This window comes from Lissotriton helveticus, chromosome 4_1 (assembly GCF_964261635.1).
Source record: "Lissotriton helveticus chromosome 4_1, aLisHel1.1, whole genome shotgun sequence".
Taxonomy (NCBI): Eukaryota; Metazoa; Chordata; class Amphibia; order Caudata; family Salamandridae; genus Lissotriton; species Lissotriton helveticus.
Window position 1 is genome coordinate 786,647,055 of NC_136063.1, and position 27,302 is coordinate 786,674,356.

General features: G+C 43.6%; 1 protein-coding gene across 3 annotated transcripts in view; it reads left to right on the forward strand.

Moving 5' to 3' along the window:
• SLC35D4 (solute carrier family 35 member D4) overlaps window positions 1-27,302 on the forward strand; it is a 570,185-nt gene that overhangs the window by 205,516 nt on the left and 337,367 nt on the right. For all 3 annotated transcript variants that reach the window (XR_013610546.1, XR_013610545.1, XM_078687423.1), the window contains 2 exons: window positions 7,365-7,390; window positions 13,983-14,034. Coding sequence is in view for 1 of the 3 variants with exons in the window: in XM_078687423.1 (XP_078543549.1) it covers window positions 7,365-7,390; window positions 13,983-14,034 (78 nt within the window). In the remaining 2 variants the exon portion in view is untranslated. The remainder of the gene's footprint in view (window positions 1-7,364; window positions 7,391-13,982; window positions 14,035-27,302) is intronic.

A 27,302-nucleotide genomic window follows, 5' to 3' on the forward strand; every position in this document is an offset into this window, starting at 1 on the left:
TGTAGCCAGAAGTTGATTAATTGAAGGTGCGCCGCCCAGTAATACAGTTGCACGTTTGGAAGCGCTATCCCCCCATCGTACCAACTGCGTACTAGTTTGTCCCGAGCGATCCGCACCGGCTTATTCCCCCACAGTAAACCCGATACTTCAGCCGCAATAGTGTTGAAGTAGGCCTGAGAGACTGGAAATGGCGTATTTTCTAGGATATATAAAAAAACGCGGAAGAGACATCATTTTGTAGAGCGCCGCCTTACCCAACATTGTGACGAGAAGACCGTGCCAAACCGCGACGTCCCGTCTGAACCTTTCCAGTGGGGGCTTCAGGTTTTTGACATAGAACTCATTAGGATCTGGCGTTACATATATGCCCAGGTAATTGAAGGCTTCGGTAGTAACTCGAAACGGGCAGTCTGTCGGCAACAGCGGTGGCGGGCTGGTCAATACAAACATTACGGACTTGGACCAATTTATGGTGTAACCTGACACCCTGCCGAACTTTTCACAAATATTCAGAAGCATCAGGATGGATTTTCACGGGGAGGTGAAATACAAAAGTACGTCGTCTGCATATAATGATATGCAGTCCTCCCAGTTGTCAGTCCAGTAGAGTCCGCGGATTGAGGGTTCCCATCTAATCCACGCCGCTAAGTGTTCCAAAGCTAACGCAAATAATAAGGGGGATAGTGGGCATCCCTGCCTCGTTCCGCGGGATAGAGGGAAGTCTCGCGATATATGTCCATTGGCCACCACATGCGCTATCGGTTTAGAATAGAGTAAGCGGACCCAGGCGCAGAATTTTGGGCCGAAGCCCAAGTGTTGCAGCACTGAAAATAAATATGGCCATTCAAGCATATCGAATGCCATAAGTGCGTCAAGCGAGAGAATGACTGCGGGTTCCCGGATCAACGATCTTCGAGCCATCACCGCGTGCAGCCGCCTCAGGTTGAGTACCGTGCTCCGCTGGGGCATTAACCCAGACTGATCTGGATGCACTAGAGACGGCAAATGAGGGGTCAGTCTCAGCGCTAGAAGCTTTGCCAGTATTTTGGCCTCTGCGTTAATTAGAGATATTGGGCAGTATGAGCTACAGTCCTCCGGGGGTTTGCCCAGTTTGTGGATCGCTATGATTGTAGCCAACCACTGGTCGCGTGTCAGTTCTCCGTTCTGCAGACGATCACGAAACATAGTCAAGAGGAAGGGGGCTGTCAGATTCGCAGTATGTTTGTAGAATTCAATGGGGAAACCGTTCGGCCCCACCGCCTTCCCGGATGCTAGAGAGCTAATTGCCGTCTGTAATTCTTCGACGGAGAGGTCAGCTTCCAACAGCTGCGCCTCTTCTGTGGAAAGTGTCGGCATTGCAATATCCTTAATATATCCATGTGCCTCCTCTATAGTGAGAGGAGTATACTTGTTCAAAATGGTCCACCAGCGCTGCTACAATATCACTCGGGCCGATACCTGGGAGTCTGTGGACGTGCGCAGTAGCGCGATCACTCTACCCGCCTTCTCCTTTTTATCCAGCCATGCTAAGAGCTTGCCCGTTTTATCCCCTAATTCATACACCCTGTGACGCGTGGCCTTAAGTCTGGCTGTGACCATCTCCCTCTGATATGCTACAAACTCGCTTTGTTTAAGGTGCACTCTTTGTGCAGTTTGGGGGGTTGGGCTGTCTGCGTGTTGGCTCGTCGCAGCATTTAGGTGTGCCTCTATATCATCCAGTTCGGCCCTTTTCTCCATTTTGTACCCCGTGATAGCGGCTATAGCCTGCCCACGTGCCACTGTTTTGTAGGCTTTCCAAAGGATGCTGGGCTACTGCACCGAATTCGCATTCTCCTGAAAGAAGTTATTAGTAGTTTCCGTGAGCCCCTTTAATACTTCAGGTATGCGTAAATAGTTGGGATAAATGGGGAAAATGCGATGTCTGACTGGTTGATGGGTGGTGTATGATAACAGTATTGGGGAGTGATCCGATATGCCCCCAGGGCGAATATCTACCTCAGTCACCCCTCCCAGGCCGTCCACCGAGACCAAAAAGTAATCAATACGCGTAAGGCTACCATGAACCCCTGAATGAAAGGTGTATTGTTTTGTGTTAGGGTGCCTGTATCGCCATGCATCTGTAAGTCCCGGTGCCTCGATTAAAGTGCTAATTCGGTGTTTGCTTGTTGCGTTTGGTTTGGCTGGTTATCTATCAATATTCCCATCCACTATGTCATTAAAGTCGCTCCCAATCACCATCTCCCCTTCCGGTAATGTAAGCAAGAAAGCAGTGAGTGCAGGGTGTGCTAGTGCATGAAGCGCAGGCGGGACATAAACTGAGACTAGATTGATCAATTTCCCTTCCCACTGACAGGTAATAGCCGCAAAGCGTCCTTGATCATCGACTTTCGTCTGTTGTATTATGAGTGGGAATTGTTTCTTAATGAGTATGCCCACCCCCCTCGATCCTGAGGAGAACTCTGAGTGTGCCACCATTTTATAGCCCCACCTATCCATGGCCCTGCATGTTGAACCCATCAACTGTGTCTCTTGTAAGAGTGCTACCGCGGGTGCACAGCGTTTCTGGTATTGCAGTACTCAGCCTCTTTTTACCTTATCTCCCAGTCCTCGCACATTCCAGGTGAGTATCGTTAGAGGGGTACCCGTAGTTAGCCGATCTGTCTGTTGAGTACTGTCACAATGAGTCTGTGTAGGCATGTCAGGCATAAGCAGATTGAAACTTCAGTATCATATCTCATCAATACAATCCCTTCACAAAAGCAGCCAGTCGTTACAGCAAATGTGCCCTTAGAAACAGTGCAAACAAACTCCCATCCCCCCTAGAAAACCGTCCCTTCCCCCCGACCCACCTCCCTGCCTCCCTGCCTGACGGATTCATAACTACCCGCCTCCCCAACTGAGCAGAGTGCTTAATCCCCTTCCCAATTCCAAGTGGACGGGGTGAGAGTTAACAATCATCGCCCCCCAACCCCACATAATACCATAATGTCTTAAAACCTTCCCAGCCCCCCCCCCCCCGACCCAAGGTAACAGGTCATCTACTGCTATTTTAAACAAGTGTCATGTATATCGAGTGGAACAGTTCCAGAGAAATCCTCTCTTCTTGAGCGTGGTGGCTGAAAGGTTCTAGTAGAACAGGATGGTGTGTCCCTTAATGGTGAGACTCTTTCAGTTTCTTGCTGCCTCTATGATCTGCTCTTTCTGATGGAAGAAATTACCTAGTGAGGAGTTCGGGTGGCAGATTGGTCCAGGGCCCGGCAAGGACAGTGGAGATGAGTAGTGCATTCTATCCAGCTATGTATGCTCAGCATCTGGAATTCCCAACAATTCTTTAAACAGTCCTTATATGAGCGGCATTATGTTGCTGCACTCCAACCTCCATGAGGCCCAGTATACCCTTACATTGTTCCTTCTGAAACAGTTTTCCAAATCTTCTAGATGGCTTTGGAGATCAATATTCTGGTCTCTTAGGGATATCCATTCCTGTTTCAAGAATTCTTGTTCCTCTCCCATTCAAAAGAATATACTCTCTCCCTCAGGTGATATAAGTCTGTCATAACATTTCTGAATTCATGGTTCAGGTCATTCTGGAGCATGGCGAGGGCTTCCCTCAAAACATGAAAGAGGTCTGCCATGAATTGTTTTGCACGGGGGTAACTATATTTACCTTGTTCTTTCCACTGGTTGTTTGGCATGATGGTCAGCTTGTTTGTTACCCCTTTGTGATGCCACTTTCTGTGCCACCGGTGTCTGTGAAAGCTCTTGGTCTTTCTTGACTCTGTTTGTGGCCATTGTAGCAGAGTGGTTTTTGTTCACAGCTGAGAGCAATTCCATTTTGCGGAGCGTCAGACTTCCTCAGCGCCTTCCAGGTCAGGACCCAACTGATTGTTGGTTTCCACTCTATTGGAACCCATTAGCCACCCAAGAGCGCCTATTTGGTGAATGCCCCTATTGAGCTGCCTATGTCAGCAATGGGGAAGGTGGAGCAGAAACATTTGCGATCACCTATCCCACGAGCCTGTTTACCCCTCAGTGTGCCCTTTGTTGAAGTGCTGCAGGCTATAGCCCACTCCCTATGCTTACTCCTTTGACTTGAGACCCATGGGTGGGTGAAATAATTCCCCCCATCTGTTTGGGTCCCAATGGACCTCACTGTCTCTCTCTCTGCCTTAGGTTGCTCTCTGATATGCAGATCGGATACCTCCTGGGACCACACAGCCGAACCTCCAGGTCCTGCCAGACCCACCCTTTTCTCCACTATACAGTCACTGTTCGGGGCAGGCACTGCCTAGAAGCATCTCTCAGTTCACTTGGAAAAGCATCCATGCCTCCGTCATATCAGAACCTGAGGGGCTGGTGACACCGGCTCTCCTCACGTGCCAAGTCTCGCATGGGGGCTCCTATCTTGGCCACTACCCATGCATTACTCTCACCTCAGCTTGATGAGCTTAATGAGTCACCGCCCAGAGTTGCAGGAACCCTGGAGAAAAGGCAGTTTCAGATCTCTTCCAGAAGCACAGAGGAAATAGCTTTTTTAATCTTGAGACTATGATGGCAGCTATGAATATGTGATACTCTGGCAGGCCAGGTCTAGGGTAAGAATGTGTGTTGAAATCCTCTGCCATCTTGGCCATGCCTTTGTCACTGAGGATTTTAAAGAAAATACGTAATCTTTTGGTGGAGATTATGAAGAATTAGAGGATAGTACATCTTTTTCTGGATAACAGGCAAGTTCATGTCTCTTACCAGGACTCAAGCAGCATAGAAATAACCAAAAGTCCTTACATTACTGAAGGAACACCTCCACCAGTGCAGATTATGGAATTTATCAGCACACCGGTGCCTGGTTTATGACACAACAGTGCAGAGTCTGTTTATCTAAGGAACCATCATTTCTCAGAACAATCCCTTGTATATCTATGGCTCAGTCTGCATTGGGATTTGTTAACACACTCTCTTCTTAAGGTTTCATGTTGTCACATTCTCTTAAAGTTCCTATTCCGCTACATTCTACATTTCTGGTTGTCTTTAAGTTTGGGTCTGTTGAGTCTTATCCTTGTTTTCCCTAGAATATGACAAGGCCTGGGTTGGCGGTCCCCTTCATACTTTCCAGCCACAAGGTGTTCTCCTACTTTTATTTACCTGTTTGGTCATAACAACTCATGCAAAGAGGGTTTGGATGTAACCTACGGATCACTTACAGCCCATGCCTCGCGTCAGACTGCAGGGACCTGGCAGGAGTCCAGTGGGCTATAGAGGGGTTCTTATGCTACCTAGGGGGATCAGCAGTGATCATTTAAATGGCCAACACTACCACAAACACTCACGTCAACTTGAGCGGCTCATGATCCAGGGTTTCTTGTAGTAAGAAAGGGTAATTTCTCTTTTGGCAGTGCATGGTCGAGCATAACATAGGACAGCTCTCTGGTGCACTTTGCTCCCGTTTTAGGACTTTCTTTGCCCACCCACATCCCACATGATTTGGGCTTTCTTTGTTGGATCTCTTTGCCTTCTGGCAAAATGCATTCCTTACTTAGCTCTCTTCCTGGACTTCCCAGGTTTGGTCTCAAGCACTATCTTGCTAGGGCCACCAGTTCTTCCATTTGCACTTTGTCCTGGCCCATTGATACCAAAACCCCTGATGCAGCTAAACATATTGCTAATAAAGGCCACCTTTACAGCACATATTTAGTGCAAATGTCATGGCCCTCTTCCCCTTTCAATCACCTTTCTGTAGCAGAATAATCAGTTATTTCCTTAGTACCAAGTCTATTGAAGTCAGCGGATCTTCAGAGCCCCACTCGCCTCAACAAGACGGTGAAGTTTCACCTCTGCAATTCCCTTTTGTTTAATTTTAGCCTAGAAATTGTGGTTTTCTTTTGTTGAAATTACTGATCTCATCTACCAACTGAGGAAGGAGAGCAGTTTATTAATCAGCTGGTTCGGAACCTCCTTTCTATGAGAGGAGGTGTATAAGTGGGATGATCAGCTTATGGCCCATCACAACACATTGCAGGAAAGCCAGTTGGGCTGCACCATCACAGATTTTTCTTCATTATAGATTTCATGCAGTATTTGCAACTTCTGTTTTTCTTCTCACTTGTTTGAACTTTAAGAACCTAGTTTTGCTTTTTTTTATTTCACAAATGTTTGCACGGTTCTGTGTCACGTTTTTGTTAAAATTTCTGGTCGGAGGTTCTTTTTGAGCAAGGACGATGCACGAAGACGTGGCTGACTGGTAATAGTTCGATTACTTACTGGTGATCGCCATCACTCCTTGCCCCTTACCTTATAACTGAGGGGAGAGGTTGTCCAACAGGAATTAGAAGATAGGTACCTCCGAGAGAGGCGTCATGGTAGGAAAAGGCAAACTTGAATCCATTTAAGATGGCCAAGGGGTGTTTGCTGGAGCGGTAAATAACAAAATTCAGTAACAAACAGGAAGAGAAGATAGACTCAAAAGTAATGAAGATTACTAATCAGTAATCTATATAAAACCTCTCATTTGTGAAGCACTGGAGCTGTACTATCCGTTTGATCCTTAGGTTGCCCAAAAGGGCGCCCTCGAAGCAGGCCTTGCAAAAACTACACTGGTTGCCTGTGAGGAGCAGAGTCGAGTATAAAGCTCTCTGCACCTGCCATCGGATTCTGAATGGCAGGGCACCCCGACCTCTGCAGAGTTTGATTGAAGCTTATGAACCTGCCAGAGCGCTTAGATCTGCGGGCGGGGGACTGTTGAGGATCCCCAAGGTGAAGAAGGCTCGCATGGGAGGCAGATCTTTCAGGCACCTAGCACCAAACCACTGGAACAAACTTCCAGTAGATCTTCGCTTGGAACCAGCAGAAGCGAGGTTTCGAGCTAAATGAAAAACCCACCTCTATGTTAGATAGGTTGGTCCGCTTAGCAGCCTCATTTCTCTGTTTTATGCCCTCTCATCGTCAGCGCGGGGACACGCCGGTGCGCGTAACTCAGCGCTCTACAAATGCCCCCTATTATTATTACTATCAAGTTTCCCAGGTCCATGCTGCCGTGGCTCCTCCAGTCCAAGTCTTTCATGCATTATGGGCCATAGAGTCCTGAATGTGTAATGGAATCAATAGGACTACAGCTGGAGAAAGCAAAGAACAAAACCTGGACTGGATGAGCCGCTAGCCTTGAGAACTGGTGCACTTGAGAGCTACGAAGACTTCACTTTTGGTAGAATTGACATAACCAATGTCTGTAGCCTTTAAATTATGCATGAAGCGATGGAGCCGAAATAGAAGGCAGATGTTATTGAGTCATTTTTCAAGAGTCTTGTTTTTTTATTGCTGTTTGAACTCTAAATCGTAACATGCGTTTGTGTTTTGTTTTATCTCAATAGCAAGTATCTCCCGCCAGAATATGGAGGTAAGAGGCTGCCAATTGTTGGAACACTTCAATTTTAATTTACAGCTCAAATTGTTCTTTTCATAGAAAATAATGATATCTTTTCTGTGGTGAAAGGTTTACACAGTCTAATGGTGCGAGGTAGCTGAATGACTTATTTAGTGCTGGCTAGGCTTGCCTTCCCCCTGATTTTCTTTATGTGCAGCTTGCAAGATGGTGTAATATGAAACTTGTGGTGTGACACTGGCCCTGTGCCTGGGGAAACTTTCTGGCTTAAGTATGTCTTCTTGGCGTTTGCGATGGAAAGCATATAGCTGCAAAAAAGCAGATAGCTCTAAAAGGCATTTTACTGTTTGTTGATGTTATATACAGTTCAAGAAATGATGTTAATCTGCATTTGTGGTTCTAGGAATGTGATACTCTGCACAGGAAATGGAGCAGGAGATGGCGCAATATTAAAGTTAAAGCAGTTCGAGACCTGGCTTGGAGTCTCTTGCTTGAAACTGTGTGAATCAGACGCATTGTAGAATCAGACTAAAGTTACAAGGTCTGCCATTTCAACCCTTGGCCAGTAACTTTGGATGTTGTGCCCAATTTTGCATACAATTCCATGAACTGTGTTTAAAAGAAAAGTCTATGGTCCCATAAGGTGGTAAGACCACATTCAGCCTCAGATCACCTCCTCTGACTGATGGCGCTAGAATGCAAGAAAAGCCCTAAAAATGTGTTGTATTTTTTTAATTAGGAGAGATGGATCACCTCAAAGGCAAAATTATACTTTGCACAGGGCGCCAAAAATCCTTGCACTATTTCTTCTTTAAAATCTGCCCACCTCTCTTGCATGAGTCCTCTCAAGGCTTTGTCAAAATGCCGAGGTCTCAATATTTCCTATTCTTGGCCTATTCATTTGAATGAATTTCTGCTTGTATTTTGCATTTCTGTTTTTACAAAATGGATTTGAGCTTTTTATGTGTTTTTATCCGGAACTGTACAATTTTAATCCCTTGTATTGTTAATGGTGTTATGTAATTGCATATTGTAGGCTGTAAAGCGAGGTTTTTTTTCTTGTGCTATTCTGGATTTATTTGTAAATCCGAATGAAGTTTATGACTGACTGAGTGAGTCCTCTCAAACTAGTCGCACAAGTTTAAATGACGTCTTCATCAAACTTATGGCTATTTTTGGGAATGCTGCAATAACTTTTCCGCTCAGTATTTTACCCTCAGCTTTAGAGTTTGAGAGAAAAACAAACACGTTTGCTCATGTGTTCAGATGTACGAGAGTGGGATCACCTCAAAGGCAAAATTATACGTTGCCCAGGGCGCCAAAAATCCTTGCACTATTTCTTCTTTAAAATCCACCCACCTCTATTGCATGAGTCCTCTCAAACTAGTCACACAAGTTAAGATGACGTCTTCATCAAATTTGTGGCTATTTTTGGGAATAATGCAATAACATTTCCTCTTAGTATTACCCCCAGCTTTAGAGTTTGGGGGAACAACATACAAGTTTGCATATATGTTCAAATGTATGACCGCTTTCATTTTTCCCTAGCCGTTCTCTGGCAGGATCCCTACACCAAATTACTGTGAAGAAATGAGATGTAAATCTGTGGTAGTTCCAAACTCTGCTGCAATACATAACACCCCCATGTATCGCTGGACCAAAGCAGCCTAAATGATGCCTAATGTGCAGCTTTGGTGTGGCATCAGCTATAGCATTTACCACTGCCAGTTGTGGAATATGTTCTTTTTCACCTAAGCATAACTCTGTATGAACATTTATTTGCATTGCTGCTCTTTCATTGGTCGGTTAAATACAGTTGGCCCTTCGACCGTCCTAGTGTTCTGCAGGTGGTCTTTTGCTGCTGAGGCAGTTCAGCTGTTGACTGCTCATCTTTCCTGTTGGCATTTTTGGCACCAGCCCATGTTAACTCTCCTGCCAAGCTTTGGTTGTTACCTCCATGTAAGTTGGATTGTTCTGCCATTTTGTAAACATCAGAAAGCTATGTTTCTTGGCAGCCTCCAAGACCAAAAATGATGATCTGTGTCGAAGTGATGCACCTGAGAGCACCCTCAGCCAAGAAGTGACATTTTGTAACCGTCTGTCCACAAAAACGGGGAGAAGGAGGATTCATTGCTGCAAGTCCTCCAGAATATATCGGAAAACACAGAGGAATATTGTGAACCTGAAGACTTGCCTGAAAGTCACTCAGCTTTCCAGAGGTAAAATCCTTTCTTAGTACATGGAACCCTCAATCACCATTGATGGCTTGTTTCATCACTGGATCACTCTTTGCTTAGAGTAGGCATATCACCAGTCAGAATGCCCTCACAAGGGAACACTTATCATGAACTCGTATATTTATGCGCCCATCAGAGAAAGAAGAGTTTTCCAAGAGTGGGATCCATTCTTGTGATTAAAATTAACTGAATCTAATTCACCTTTATCTCAGTGTGTTATGTGATATCTACAAGCGGCTATCGAAAGAGACCTCAACTCCAAAGTTGACATGGTCCAACTCTGCCCCCCCCACAGGTCTCCTCACTATAGCTGCACCTGAAAATGTGAAGCACTGCGTCTGCTTTCCGCTTTCCACAGGCTGTTGTTTTTCTCGCACACGGCAACACAGCAGTAATTTTCCTCAAGTCCTTTGGTGTAAGCTTACTCCCAGCTTAAAAAAGGAAACAACTCCAGCACAGCGCTGTCCATCCTGAGCACTAAGAACATCTGGTTCCTATGCCCAGGACTTGCGTCAGAATAATGGGGAAATATATGCAGTTGAATATAGTTTGACTAAATGGAATACTGCATTGAGTCAAGGGTATTCTGTGGTATTTGTAGTTCCTGTAAAGAATGCATAATTTGATACAATTGTGACCACAATATAACTCTAAAAGTATTACTCTATAATGAGGCCTCAAATGTGACTGTAAAAGAGAGAGAGTTACACGTCCTAATGAGTCTACAATTTCTCAGCAGTCATATCTGAAATGAGAGCTCAACAGTTTAAGAAATACCTACAGAGAAATGCAGTGTTTGCCAGAGTGGTGAAGGAAAGGGTCCGGTTCCCCTTATGTTGAGGAAAAAGCTTTCAAGAGGACTCTATGATTCAAAAAGTCCTTCTACAAACATCAACACTTCTCAGTGTGATTCTGCTGAACACGTCTCAGTGTGATTCTGCTGTAACCAATGGCATAGCAGGCTGGGATTTCTTAATGTTTTCTAGATTTTTTTTTTACAGTAGTAGTGCTTAGCTCAGCCTCCAAAAGATATTGTTGGTCCATCTACTATGCGTACTCTGTGATAACTGGACTCAAGTTATCACATTTCACCAGCCTTTAAATTCCTTAGTTGACGAGAAGCCCCCCAAAAAACTCCAGTCGTATTATTTGCTTGATTCACAGAACATTCTGTCAGACCAGGATACTGTTCTTGGTCAAGACATGTCATTATTCCTCCTCCTTCAACCCAACCAGATCAGCAAAATCTTTTATCTGATTGACTTAATTTGCTTGGTTTGAGTATGCTGCTGGGCACTTTATTCCCAGTCACATCCAAAACCTTAGAATCTTGCTGTGCTCTGAGCCCTCCCTCTCGCTCATCTAGAGGCTTTGAAGATATGCTCTTTAAAAAGTCATGTCCATGCAACCTCTTATGGTGCGCTGTATGCTAACCCAATAAACAGTTTACGTTGAAGCACTCTTTGTAGTAGAAGTAACAAATAAATGATACAATATTGTATGTGATTGCCTCACATAACAAATCACAGCAAGATATATGTGCGTTAAAGTTTAGACATTAGGAAAATGTCTTCACGAAGATTGAGGTAGAGTATCTTGGTAGTGTACCCATATTGTTATTATTGCTTCAAAGATGTAGTATAGGCGTGAAGATAGGATGAATATGACACTTTACAAAACATGCGTTACAATGCCTGTCATTACAACACATTTTTTACATCGCAAAATCCATTACAACGCATGTTGTTATAACGCATAATCCATTACAGCGCAATTCCTATTCTAACTCCGCTGAGGCGTTACTTTGGGGAATGCGTTGTAATGGATTATGCAATGTAATGACATGCTTTGTAATGGATTTTGCGATGTAAAAAATGTGTTGTAATGACACGCGTTGTAACGCGTGCGTTGTAAACAATGTTTCCCGGAAAGGATATGCTGAATGTTTTTGCCTGTGAAAGTATACTTTAATTGATAATATTGTATTGGATTTATTTGATAATTTGTTTGTGATTGGCAAATGTGATATTACGTAAGCCTGTTAGGCTAATCCTGTATGTCTTGTAAATAGAAATGTAAATTTATTAATCTGCATACTGAATGAAGTTAGCAGGAAGAGACAGTTCAAATTGCCTCTAATTACGGAAATTTTAGAAACTTTTGGATCACAGAAAAAATCCAGATTAAATGATGGATAATTATACATTTTTTAAAGAATATTTGGGGAAGCTGAACTTAGTTAGATATCTCTTTGGTGGCTGGATATATACAACAGGACAGTATAGCATATATATTAGCTTCACTTGTGAATCGCTAATAAAAGCTAGAAAATCGGACAAGGTTTCTTCAGAGATTTCTGAAATCTTTTCTTTAAATCAGCAAATCAGTATAGTAATCACATGTCAAGGTGGTAATGGGGTTCACACATGCCTATGTGTTAAGGTGGTCACAAGGGAAAAGCAGCTGGACAAAAATATGTATTTTTTTAACCGAGTGCTTTTACTCATCGTTTAATCTGCAGTGATTAATTGGAACCAAGCAGTTAAGCCCTGATGGCTCTGTTAACATGTGGAAGTGGTAGCCTTGTGTTGGGTTGTACAGGATTAATAAGCAGCAAGCAAGACTTTGAGTTGTATCAAACTGGCACATTCAAAGTGGCAAGCCTTCATTGTGCATTGTCTTGGTGAAACACTGACACTCATCCAGGTCACTGAACAAAACTTATTTATTCAACTATATGCAAAGCTCAGACACAGGCTGTAAACACTGTACATATGTGGTACCTCAGGGCGAATAGCAGCCGGCAACAGTGTTTACTCTCCTCAGCAGCTTGTCTTTTTTGCAACCATCTTACTTCCAACCAGTGCTGTGTACAGTGCAAGCATCAGAAGACATGTCGGCTCAAAAGCTTTGGAGAGGAACTGTCTGTCACAACATTACATCTCCCCCTTACTTAGCTAGTGACCTACTGCAATCAATATATAACAGCGATGAGTCTTTCAGGGAGATGAATGTAGCAGAGAGGACCGGTAGGCAGTTGTGTGACAGTGGGGCCAGTGGGGTACCGGCAAGGTTGCTGAACTTTGAAAAGGAGGAAGGGTGTGGTACTGGGAAGTTTCTTGGGTAAGGGTTAGAAACAGCAGTTGTTGTCTTAGAGCAAATCTTCATGGTCAGTGTTTTCTTCTTTAGCCCTTCTGAATAATCAGGAGTATGAGGAGTTCCTTCACACAGTGAGCGCTGAACTCTTCAGCTCTGTGATCGCACAGCTGATGGTTGAACGTGGTTCACTCTTGCAAGAGTATTTTGATTTGCCCATTATCGTGTCTCTTGGCATAATTGTGATGGTTCCACCTTCCTCCTCTTGTCCTCAATCTTCTGCCATATGCTATTTTTATGCTAATCACTCTACAGCACATCATCCAGGTCATGCAGGCTCACAGATGCTACTCGAGGGACTTGAGTATGTATTTTTACCTCAAACAGCAATTCGGAAAGGGTTTTGCCAGTAGTGCTGTCCAATAGTCTGTCAGTGTCTGGCACAGAACCTTTGACAGAATTTCCATTTCCATCTGTAATATTTCTAGTGTCTTGTTGAGAGTGCCTACAAAATATTTTCCCTTTCGGTTTGCTTGAGGTTACAAGGGAGTGGTCTTGCGAAGTGTAAAACCTATGCATGCAGCAAAGTCACTGACATTTTTACCAGGCTTGATAAGACAAGGTATGTCTTGAAAATTATGTTTAGCGCTGGAATGGCAACCTCTTCTGCAGTGTTGGGTGCAGGATGTACCTCAGGGGATCTAACTATTCATCCACATCTTCCAGCAAATGATAACCAGAAGGAACTGACTCAGTTAAAAAGTGATGCCTATGTTCTTCCACATGCTTTCCTGCAGTTGAGAAATGTACATTTCTGACACAGCATGTTTTTGTGGCTGTGGTGCCCTAATGACTCTTATAAGCCACATCACTGATATTTTTTCTCATCTTGGAGAAAAACAGTATATCCATCACCGAAATAAACCTTCGCTATGATATGTCAGTTCACACTGGAGGCACTTGTGAAAAGAAATGAGAAATGCGTTGGTACTAAGAATAACGTAGCAGATGCCAGGACTCTCAGGTAAACGTAATGGAGAAGTTAAGCTCAAACGCTATACTTAATAAAAACATCAAAATATATGTTACTCCATCAGTGTCCCTTATGCACAGGTGAAAACTGTCAAACGCCCTTAAGCTGGCTGCGATGCTTGGTTGGATAATGCTCTGGGGCTTGTTGTAAAATGGCTGCCGCGCGCCAGCCTGTTTATTGTGCAGCGTTCGCTGGAGCTGAAATCGACCCACAGGCTAAGCCTCTCTGTTTTCCTTGACAGTGCACTCTTCTTGCTGATAGCAGCTGGATGCCTTCCAGTACACGATGCCCAGGTACGTTTGCTTCCAAATGTTGATTCTAATTCTATTTGTAGCTACAAAATGGACTGCAGCCCTTGTAACTGCAGAACCTAATTAACAAGTGCGAGTACAGCAAACTCACTTTATTCCAGCCGCCTTCTTGCAAATTGATAGCACGTGAGATGAGCTCGACTCCCACTGTCTTTACAGTTAGCGCCATCTGCCACTTGCCGGGTTTTCTCTGCAATTAGGACCCTGGTGTGAAGATATATTTTCAGGTTTTTATTTTTAGAATTGTTCTCATTTTATCTCTCGTTATGGGCAGTCAATGAGGCTGGAATGTACGTTTCTTTCAGATATGTTGATATTACCAGCCTATTCAATGCCACGCGACAAAGTGCCCTAGATGTACTCCTTGAACTGAATTTTATTTTAACACATGAGGTGTCCCATGGTGTTTTTGAAGCTAGACTTCTTTGAAGGAAGCAAAGCTTTTAATGTTGAACATTCTTTTCAGGTCATTGAAGAACTCTTTGCCAGGACTGTTTTGCTTTGGCTGGTTATTGTTGTTTATTTGGCTGTTTATTGTAGACGCAGTGTTAAAAGATTTACATAGGTTGTAAGAAGTGCAATATTCGTTCATTAACATGCTATGGTAACTGCTCTTTGCTTACCGCTCCACTCACACTTTAGCAAACCTCTAGTGTTCACTTTTTGCACATCAACATTTGATGAAATATATATTTATATAATTGCTATCCGCACCTAGCTGAAAAATTACAAAAACATTTCACTTTGAAATAAGGTACCGCAGGGGTCTTCATGGAATCCTACATTTTATTTTATGTAATGTATATGTACAACCACTTGCAGATCTGTTGCAAAGACATGGTATCTTATGTCATCCATTCATAATTGGTCATCTCCCATTCTCATGACCACACTAACAATGCTGGCCAGTTTTGAAAAACCGCCTGTCGGAAGTGGCTACGTGGAAGAGGGATAGCTTCCTGAAACTCAACAGAGGCAAAACTGAGGTCATAATAGTCAGAAACAACATACAACACTGGAGAACTAACTGTTGGCCTGACTACCTGGGCCTTCTCCCTCAGCTAAAGCCTAGCCTTAAAAACGTTGGCATTTGACTAGACACCAACTTCTCTTTTCAATCTCAGGGAATAAGGTTGGCTGCCTGTTGTTTTGGCCTCCTGAGAATGTTAGGGGAAATTCTAGGGACCCTGGCCCAGAAGTGCTCCAAGAGCCGTCGTTCAGGTATCGGTGACATCTCATTTTGACTGTGGTAATGTCCTTCACCTGCGAGTCACTCAAGTCATTATTTACAAATAATTCAAAATGCTGTCTCTCAACTACTTCTACATGTGCCTAAAACAAAACACCGGATTGTCCCACCTTGTAGTCCTGACTTTTCGATCTTTAACCAACACAGACCAACACAGTTCCTACGCCACATGGTCAAGTCCTATAACACGACCAGAGCATTAAAATGTGGCAATTAGAATCTGCCAATAATCCAGAGATTTAGAAAAAGCAATCAAAGGTGGACTTTCCTTTTCATATCTTGACCGAAGCTCTGAACCTTTACCCTTTCATATTAGACTCTTCAAACAAATCTCTGTTTTGGAAATCGCTGAAAACATGGCTATTTCAAACTGAAATGCACCCTGAGCAAATATAGCTGTCATTGTAAGGTTTCTAGCACTGACAAATTGCAACTTCACTCTAGGCACAGTATTACAGTTTTGTATTAGTAAATTGCTACCCGAGCCAACCTGGAATGAACAAGAGCAGCTCCTGACATATGTGTTTAGCTCTCAATAGAGCTTGTCAGAAAAGCATAGCCTTGTCTTGACTCAAGGGGGCACCCAGTATAAGTCAAAACCAAACACCCACAAGGTCAGAGCCCTGCATAAATAATGCAAAACAAGGGCAGGAACTCTGGATAAGTCCCATGTTTAGGTGGAGGGCTGCTCCTGTTGGAGCGCTTCTACAGCACCAACAACACTCTGAATCTGCCTATCTCAAAAGTCTGATTTCATAGCAGAGCTTTTATGTATAGGATTAGCAAAATGCTGTCTACGATGAGCTAGAAAAATCACACAAGTATTTTACCACTCCAGGCAACAGAGCATGCTATTTGTAAGTATTAGGATGCTCAATGTTTACAATACAAGAATGGATTAAAAGGTTAATTAAAAAACTAAAGCAATACATTTATCGTCCAATGCTAATGGTTGAATTTTTTAAAACAAATAATTTAACCAAATTGGGTTTTTAAAAGAGCCTTTGGGACACTAACCATCGAGTCCTGGGAACAGGGTCTGGTGGGGTTGTATTTGGCAGAGGACTGCAGGATGGATCAGAGGGCGATGGAGGACATACTCCTGTGGTCCACAGTGATGCAGATGATGACCGAGTGAGTGGCGTGAGAGGATGCCTTCAGTGGGGTGTCGTACCAGAGGGAGGTGCATGTACAGCATCCCTTGTACCCAAAGTGGGAGATATTCTGAAGGGCGGCGACGTGAGTGCAGCGCATAGTGCTGCATCAGGGTTTTAAAAAAACCCAAGTATTTTCATGTTCTTGTTAATGGGACATTAGGATGGTGATTTGTATCTAGGAGAAAACAGTAACTTAAAGGTCCACTGGCATCTAGTGCCATGTATGGATTTTGAATATAACACCGACTGCACAGTGAGAGGCTCATGTAAACCCATGGCAAAATAATGTATTTGTAAGCGTTCTAAAAACACAAGTTGTATTCTCTGCCAAACCCAAGATACGAGGGTTCCAGTGTCATGGAGTCTAACATGGCCCAGCAATTCAGCCCTTGCCTCTCTGATCCACTGGGGAATGGCAGGGACTGTAAAAGCACCCCAGCGCTGTTGTCTCTGAAATTAAGGAGCGAAAGGGTCACTGTGTCCCAGAGTGCACCAAATACCGAAAGCTCTGGTCTCTGCGACCAGATAAGGCTTGGGCATGGGCTATTGTAGTATCCAGCAGATGTGTGCTTTCCGAAATCTCATGTTCCAGTAAGCTGTAGGAGCAACAGGTTCCATTCCCTCCCTTGTGACTAGTTTTGGGACAAGGACTACAGAAGTACTCTGACCTGTATGCTCAGTGAAATCGAGAAGGGGAAGCGATCCCATGGCCCAGAGTGCACCAGCAGCTAAAACTGAGCATTCTAAAACCAGATTCAGATTTAATGACATGAATTGACAAAGCCAATAGGTCTTGCCGTTAAAATTTCTAAGCTATTGGCTTTACCAATGCCTGTTTGGAGAGCATTAATTTTAAAGAAAATAATTGAAAATACTGGAGAAAATCATTGGCTTCAATATTTTCAATCATTATAAACGGCATAGCTTATAATGAGTATTTCTTAATTGCTTATCACACAGGAAACTCAACACAATATAAAAGGAATAAGGCAGTGTCCGAATTTAGAGGACAAATGCATTGTTTCCATGACATGCTACCTCCTGGCAACAGCCGATTATGCACTCAAAGCGCCGCGTCACCAACACCGTGCTGTAGCTGAACTTGCTATAACCTCAAGGGTGTTATGACCACAAGATGGCTCATGAGGTTTTACGGAAATTCCAAAACAGTATGTTGCAAATGTGTATTAGCATGATTTCAATTTTCTCGTTCCTCCTCACAATATAGGGATAGAAACACAACCTCTACCTGTTCCGCATTTACCAACAAGGGTGTTATGACCACAAGATGTTTTCTAACACCAGTTAATAAGTTCCTCATCAAGTGTGTGTATTCTATGTTTGTATGTTAGTGTGTCTAGTGTGTTCTTTTTTATCAAAGAAAATATTTTTTCACTAACAGTACTATAGTACGGCTGTAGTATGTCACCTGTAAACCGTTGGACATTTTACCATTGGATTTGGAAAGAGAGACCACCAGAAACATTTTTTTGTCTCCTTTCCTTTGCAGGTTGATGGAAAGACAACGCTCTTCTTTTGATAGGCACATAATCTGCACTATTAATATTTTTTCCTCACTTTTATTAGAAATTGTCTGGTAATAGTTAGAGAAACGCGAGTAAGGTGGGGATTTGTGCACCCCGTCCTGAAGAAGGTGCCTCGGGCACCGAAACATGTTGACGCACACAAAAAGGAGGTGCCGTACATTGTTAGCGTTTAAACCTCCTATCTTCTCTATTTTAACAGCACCAGCCCGGGGGCTTATTAAATAATTTTTGGTTACCCCACGAGCCAGGTTCTTTTTAACTTTCACTATTCCCCAAACCCCACGTAACACTCACATTACAAAAAAACCACTTACACCAACATCACACATAGTTCCATACAAGTGCTCCCGCGTCTCCGTAGGTCGCAGCACGCCGTACCCCGTAGAGGGGTACGATGGCCCCGATGATGAAGCATGACACCAAGGGGCCTTTTGGTGTGTGAGGGGACATAAAAAACACAGGGTGATTCCCCACTGTGGAGGTGACCCCCTAATTTCCAAGGAGTGTATTCTAATTGTTTATTTATGGAAGAGGACTTTGGCTGATTAATTTGTTTGATGTGTACACCTCTTTTTGAGCACCACTGTCATGATTACCAGATTTTACATTTGAATATTCACCGCAATGACGTAACAACAGTGGGAAACAAACATTGGTTCCCACTTTTGCCACGTGATAATGGAGTTCCAGGCTGTGCTGACAGTGCTCCGAGAGTCTGATTGTGCAGCCCTGGCTCTAAGCACTCCTGCACAGCAGAGAGAACACTTTAGGGAGGGCAGAGTAAGGTAAATAGGAAGGTTTAGAGGCTGCTGGGGGTGAGTTGCAGGAGGCTAGGTTTTCTTGTTTTCTATTTTTACATTTGAGGCAAGAAGGAAAGGCCATGTTATGTATGGCTCCCCAATTACTTCTCTGCCTCTGCATAACAGTTGAAAGCAAGAACATAAGGTTTTGAGGGCCATACATAACATAGCATTTTAGTTGGGTAAAAAGTGAATTAACAGGGATGTTTTACACCTGGCATCTGACTAACATCATAGACAACTTGAGCTTAGCTCCCAATGTCTGTTTGATGTAACTCAGAACCCCGCTAGTCTCAGTACTCATCTAGAATTCTATATATGTTATATGATTTTTTTTTGTGCTGTAAATTAGTATCACCCTAACTCGGCTGTATAATTTATTGGTCTGTGCTGTGCAATAGTATGGTTTGCTTGTTCTTTGATCTAATAGGCTATAGACTCTCTTTATGTATACTTTCTTCATTTTCCTCCTAATGCTCTGTAAACAGAGTGAAACTATTTTATTATCTTGAGAATGTCACCCATTTTTCTGTTACATATGGTTTCTCCTTCAAAGATTCTCTGCTTTTGTGATAGGTTTATCGTAGTGAGGAAGTGATAGTTTGTTTTTGTCCTTATCCTTTCTTGCCATTTAAAAGAAAAACAAAAACAATAATAGACTCCATGCGACACCAACTAGCGTTACCAGGTAGACATGTGTATAGGTCAATCTACACTAACAACAGAGCCATGATTCAACTACCCGCTTCTTGAGTTTTATTGGCAAGACACTCAAAGCACTTTCACTTACTGCTGGTCAGGAAAGAATTAACAAAGAAGTTTTCACCGATACCACCCTCGCAACATACTGATGATGCCGTATGTACATTCTTCTGAAGTAAACGCTTTAACATTTCTAATATAGAATGTAATAGTATATTAATGGTACTTCTACAGCACACTTCTGCCACAATAGCGGAATTGTAGCGCTTTAATTTCATTGTGTTATTACAGACTAACCTCCATGTTTAGTTGTGTTGCAGAAGTGTGTGGTTGTAATGTAACATATGTGGGAAGAGTTGGGTGAGGTGTTTGAGGTCCTGATTCCTGGTCTGGAAACATAGCCCTGCTCGCATGCATGTATGTATGCTAATACTTAAAGGTTATATGATGGTGACAGTTGAGCTTTAGTTTACCTAAAGATTGCTGCGTTTATGTCTGGAGTAAGAAATATCCTGTTTAGCTTTGGAGTTCATTAGTTTTGTGGTTGATGCAGGTTTTTGTGGAGATTCCTTAGTATTCAGTTGGGGCGCAAAAAAATTTAGATAGCTGATTTTGTATGGCCATCCAAAAAACGAGGAGTTTTTCTACTTCCCCTACCTGGAATGGGAGTGTTCTGGAGCTTTTCCGTGTAGACTGCGAAAAAGTGCAGTCCGATTTGGATTTTGTTGAATTGTGGCACTTAAAGCTGTGGAAATGTATTGGATCTGAGCATTCATCTGGTTTGGAGGGTCTCAGATTTTGTCAAAGGAATGTTGGTCTTATTCCAGACAGTGCTTGATGAATTATACACAGTTCTTTGAACATAATCCAACAGGACACTGCGAGACTATGCAAGGTCGCAATGACAGACGTGATATGGTGCCAGGGTTTCAAGTGTAGAATTCACCTCACTCTTGAGTTTTGCTCTCACTGTAATTTATTTAGAAGAGATTTCTCGGTTACTAGTTATAGTCCATTGCGGTATTCCAAGTGAGAACGCACAAATGAGATGTGGCTAGAACTCTGTGGAGGGAGCCTAAGTAGGGGAAATCTGTTTTAAGATTTTGAGTATATTTGTTGAGGATTTCACTACAGTGTCTGTTTGCAGTTCAGGTGTTATAGAGGCAACTAGGATGATTACTAGAAGTTACATTTGTTTGTGGGGTCCTTCTCTTACATGTGCAGAACGGGATTAGATCACGTGTGTGATCAGTTTCCACATCTAAGTAGTTTGATTTTGTCCAAGTTGAGCTTATGGCGATAGGCGGTTATCAAGCCTTTCACGACAATCCAACATTGCGCCAGTTTAGATGTCATGCTATCATTGAGGTTCTTGAATTTGAAGGTAATTTGCATGTCATTAGTGAAAGTATACCGAAGGATTGAATGCACCCAGGAAAGGGCTGAGGTAGATGTCGAAAAGACGGGATAAAATGGTTGAATCCCTGGGCGCAGGTATCCAGGTGGTGGGGTTTAGAGATAAAGGGTGGTAATGAGATGATGTGGCTCTTGTTGTTTAGGAAGGAGGTGATCTAGTCCAAGGCTTTTCCTAGGGTGTCCATATCCTTCAGTCTGGGTGCTGCACCTTGCTGAAGTGAACAATATGTCCAGAAAGATCAATGCGGACACTCCATTAGCATCCTCATTCGTTCTTTGTGCATTGCTTAGATTAGGATAGATTCTGTCCCACTGGAAAGATGGAAGCCAGCCTCTGCTTCTGAAAGGATGTTGCATTTTTTCTGGGAATTCCTGCATTTTTCTGTGACAAGGAGTTCTCATTTGTTATTTTTATTCCCCATTCACAATAACACCACATTTGCCAATAAAAGAACACCAGTCAGGGCCTCAGCTGGTTCTGATGGCCCTGATGTGGTTGGACAAGGCCAGGTATTCTGTAACCATTTCACAACTTTACTGTTCGTTTCCTATGGTTGGTTCTGGGAGGGCCTGTGGGATCTCCATACATGTGTACATGAACTAGTCCTGGCAGTTACATTTTGAAGGGCAGAGGATTTCTGGGGATTCTCATTCTTGGTGACTTTCTGAAAATACTCTAGACTTGTTAATGGAATCCTGGGCACCGGGTACTGTGAGGGATTCCTAGTAGCATGCAAAGTGTGATTCATTGGTGTGTAATGGCACCTGTACACCATGTTTGTCCCTCCAATAGTTGTTCATAACTTCTTATTGTTTGTTTAGTTAGGGTAGAAAAATGAATACGTCTAGGTCATCACTTTTGTCGGCACATGATAGAGTTTCTCATTGGGTATTAAGTACTTGTTTTTTGGAATGCTTAGAATCTTAAGCTTTAGATAACCTCCGCTCTCTAAGATGCAGGGCCTTTTGTGTTTGTTTGAGGATTAGCTAGTTAACTTCGGCTCCTCTCCAATACAACTGCCTCCTAAGGTTAAAACAAATTGGTTGTGTCTGATATCCTATAGGCATGTCCTAAATGTATGCACCTTAGAAGTGGATATAGATTTTTCTTCACGGAAGGGATTTGACATATTGCTATAAGAACAAAATGTGATTTCCCATCAATTTTCTATACTGTTTTTGAAAGAGTGAAACATTTCTTGGTCAAAGGCGTAAAAGAGGAGGAGGCCGAAACTGTAGATATGCAAGGTTAGGCCGCTGTCTTGATAAACCCTTGCTAGATGGATTGCGATCCTTTTTCTGTAACTGGTATTGATACATCTACATTTGGGTGCCCTCATTGAGGGCTGCAATGAATTCCAAGCCTTTCCAGCTTTGCTGTAGGCTCAAATGTATCTTAAAGTCTGCAGACTGGTGTCAGTATTGAACTTTAAAGGGTTTTAAATAAAACCTACATAAAGTGCTACAATTAGGTGGTGGAAAGTCTTTCGACTAGCGTGATATTTATTCGCCATACCTTTCCTTCAATTTTAGTTTTCCTTCAACACCTAATGTGGAAAATCAACATTTTTAGGTATCCTGGACAGGCGTTTAAAAGAAAAAAACTAATCAGAAAGCCCCTGTGAATTATGCTGCTTAGAATATCGAAAAATGCTTCTCTATTTCGGGGCAACGTGCAACATTTGTGAGCTCACTTTGCCTACATACACTGCATTGTTTTACATCAGTTGGTACAAGCCCAGCAAGGTCAGACAGAGGTACACCTCTACACAAGGAATGTGGCTGGGCATCTCTGCAAGTCACTATGATTATTTCTTCTAATAATGCATTAAGACCAGCCCTTAGGGTTCCATGTCACAGTTTAATCCCAGGGTATCAAAATAAACCATTCAGATAAGGGTAGATGGAGTGTTATGGAATGAGAGCCATGGTTACGCCCAGCATCCCCACAGTGGATTCATCAAGCAGGGAGCTATTAGTGGATAAAAGGCTCAGGATATCAACATGGCAGATGGACCACTTCACCTCTTTCTAGATCTGGGCAGCAGCTGTTATCCAGAACCTGACTATTCCTAATACAAATGATCACTGTGACCAAATGTTGACAATAGTTTCCAAGCTACTGCGTTGGTACAACCAAAACCCAGTTGTGAAGCTCATAACTGGAAACAGTACATTTGAAGTGACCTTGAGAACCAGACACACAACTTCAGGTGTAATATTGACAAGATCTAAAGGATGGATACGTCTGGACCAAATCTTCAATTTCCTGGAGCAAATCACATTTACGCATGGAGAAAAACTTTAGGATCAGACCCAGTCTCAACCATTTGTAACTCGTCAATTGGAATTTCAATCCTGAACGGTACATGTCTGAATGGGAAGGATTTTTAATCATGAGATGTATTAATTACCTAGACAATGTGTAACCTCTTTGTTTTAATTGCTACTGCCGTATAAACTACCAGCTGGCTGTTGCTGCAGTTGTAGCCCTTACTTCCAGAGGACTGTGGCCTTTCACAAAACAGCCCGATGCAGGAGCAAGTACTAAGACATTCACTACTACAACTAAGTGCATTGCCTAACTAAGAGGAGTCTAATTGGAAAATATGTTTTTTTTTTAATTCTTAGCTTGTGTGTGCTGCTGCTGCTGCACACGTGGATCATTCCTCATAATTACCGCGTGTCTGCTAATGGAGGCGCACTTCAGAAATGGCACGCCTTTGAAATCAGCATGCCTGAAGCTTAAATAGATATTTTCCTCCTTGTGATGCGATGGGGGGGCTCCTAAATGACTTGCCAATTATTTTCGAGGCGTGTGGAGCGTTCAGCGCTTCTCCATAGGAAGCCAAGGCTTGGAGGATTGTGTGTGCGTTTGGGTTCTAAATGAAATGTCAATAGAAGCAATGCTGTGTGATCAATAATGTATTTTCAGCTTTGAAGCGCGGCTCACCTCATAAAGGCCCTTCCTGGGGATGTTTGGCAGTCCTCCTGATCTTACAAAAAATAGAAATAAGTCTTTGAATGCCATTTAGTGTTGGACGCTCATTTGGAGTTAGAGATCGAAGCCGAAGTTACCCATTGCGTGGCGCACTTTACCTCTCGGTTTATCGTCAAGTCATCTACCAACCTGGTTCAGTAGAAACAAATGGCACTTAATCAGGCTACTGGACATTTCCGTCCATAGGAGTAGCCAGAAAATGTAAATACCCCCCACTTCAAATCAAATCTCTTATAGAAGCAAGCCATCACAGCCCTCTCCAGGAGGGCTCTCTTGTCTCTTCCATCCATGTATCCATCCATTCATCCTTCCATCCACCTGCTGATATCCACAATTTCACCATTATATTCTGTCATCCATTCAATCTTTCTTCTATCGTTCAGTCTCACCATTCCGTCTGTCCACCCATCCATATCCAAACCTATGCATCCATCTTCAAGCCCATCCATCCACTCAACTATCTCTGCATCCACCCATTTTGCCATCCATCCATCATTTCACTACATCCATCCTTGCACTCCATCCATCATCCCTTTCACTCATCCATCCTTTCACTCAGCCATCCAATCATCCATACGTTCCCTCATCCTTCCATCCAACCACTGATCCATCTATTCATTTATTCTTTCTTTCGTTCATCCATCCATCCACTCCTAACATCCATCCATGCTTTCAGTCATCCGTCCATCCACCCTTCCTTTCACTCATCCATCTATTCTTGCACTCATCCATCCACCCCTCATCCATCCATCCACCCCTCATCCATCCATCCACCCTTTAATCCTTCCACCCTACCGTTCACTCATCCATCCAACCTTTAATTCATCAATCCTTTCACTCACCCATTCATGCTTTCACTCATCCATCCTTTAGCTCATCGATCCACCCTTTCACTCATCCATCCACCCTTTCACCCTATCTATCTCTCCTTTCTCCCTTTCACTCATCCCATCCAACAAACCATCAACCTTCTCTTTGACTCACCCATCCGTCCTTTCACTCTCTCATCATCCACCCTTTCACTCAACCATCCATACATTCCTTAATCTGTCTTTCCTTCCTTTTCACTCATCCATCTATTCTTTCACTCATCCATCCATCCACCCGTTCACTAGTGCATCGATTCTTTCATCCCTCCATTAAGACATCCATCTACCCATCAACCATCCTTTCACTAACCCATCCATCCACCCTTTCACTCACACATCCACCCACCCTTTCACTCACACATCCATCCTCTCACTCCCTCTAGAATTGGGGTTCATGACATCACAACGTCCACCCTTTCATCCATCCATCCTTTCATCCATCCATCCTTTTATTCATCCATCTATCCACCCTCTCACGTAAACCATCAATCCATCTATCCTTTCACTTATCCATCCATTCTCTCTCATCACCCATTCACCCTTTCACCCGTCCATCCACCCACCCACCCTCCATCCCATTCATTCATGCTCTCACCATTTCATCCCTATATCCACCCTCCCTTTTATTCATTCATCCATTCTTTCACTTACCCATCCATTCACACTTTTATCCATCCATCAACCCCCTTTCACTCATCCATGCATTCACTCACATATCCTTACATTCATCTTTGCACACTGCCATTCATTCATCTATCCACCCTTTCACTCACACCTGTACATCAGTCATTTCACTCACTCAACCAACCACCCACCAACCCTTTCACATGAGAGCCTTTTTTCTGCCGAACTGCATACAAGCAGTCCATCACTAACTGTATCCCCACTATAGCTGCTAAAGCGGGGGGGGTGCACGTTGCCCCTGTTTCTGTCAGTCCATCACATTACTACACTGACCTGAAACCTCCCGGTAATCATCAGCGACTTTTCCTGGCAAACACCTGTCTGGAAACACTACAATTAGGGACTATGCAGACGGTGTCCCACTACGGCCAGTTATTCCTTACCTTTACCAGCAGGTGGCTAAGTGCAGTAGGTTGGCGAAAATTGTATTTCGGTGTTTGGCTATTAGTGCCATATTTAAATGAGCACCCTATCATTTGTGCTGCAAAAGTTGTAACATATTTACCACCTGCTTTTGTAAATTTTCAAGTGCAATTACTACAAGCTCTTTTTTTGTTTGGTCCCTACTACATCATCAATGCGGTAAAATTGCCACTCCCACTGCAGCTTTACCCCTAAATTGTCAGATCGCAATTTTTTTTGTTTTTTTAGATACCAACTTTATTGAAAGTTTTCTAGCAAGACACATAGCAGTACAGGACAATTGAAAGGATTGTATTTGTATAGCAGTACAAGAGTCCCAGACAATAATGGTATAAGGCATTGCAAGTTCATAACGACAGGCCGTAATAGCTACATCACTTCCCCCATATTCGGTCATGCTTAAGGGGGCAGCCAAGGGCCTCATAAACCGGCTTCTCCTGATGAGCGCACCAGTCCACCAACCTACACCAGTACCCGATGGTTAGTGGTGCGTGCTGTTTCCAAGTGCGAGCCACATCTCTCTTGGCGACCAAACAGGCCATTCCCACAAACCCGTTCAGCCTAGGGGCCCCCCAGATCCTCCTCCAGCCACAGCAGTATATCACAGGAAGGTAGGTCCAGGACACAATCCAGGACAGCAGAAAGCTCCCAAGCCACCCCCCCATATGGGCCTCAACACTGGGCAGTTCCGCGCAACATGGAAAAAATCGGATGCTGGGAGCACGCACCTCGTGCATGTGGCAGGGCCTTCAGGGAGCAGGTATTGTATGTGCAACGGGTGATATAGGCCATGTGTAAGTAGTTAAACTGGGCCATACGCAGCTGCTAATAAATCACAGTTCGCAGGGCACCATACAAGCCTCTCTCCACTCGTCCAGGTCACCTACCCAGGCCCCCCATCTCTGCCTAGCCTGCTCGAGGTTGTCCGGGGCGGGGATGACAAAAGAGCGGTAGATTGTTGAAGTAGCCCCCTTGCCCAGGTGCCCGAAGAAATGTTTTTCTTCCAGCGGGCTATATTCAGGCAGCGGTTTGTCCGGGAGCTCGTTGGCCCTCAAAGCATGGCAGAGTTGGAGGTAGCGAAAGAACTGCAAGTTGGACAGAGCTTATCAGGTCTTGATATCCTGGGATGTCAAGAGGCTACCTCAGCAGCAAACATTCCCTAGGTAGGTGACCCCGATACCGCCCCAAGGAACAAATCCCTCAAGACTAGCAAGCTTACAAAGCCAGGTTCCCCACAACAGGGATGTTATCTCAATGAGGCGACAATCCCAACCAGTGAGTTGAAGAGCTGCCCTCCAGCAGGTCAAGGACACCTGGGTACAAGACGGGAATGTGTCGGGCAGGCATGTCCCATACAGAAGGACAAGCAGGCCATCTAGATCACCGAAAAGATTTCTAAATG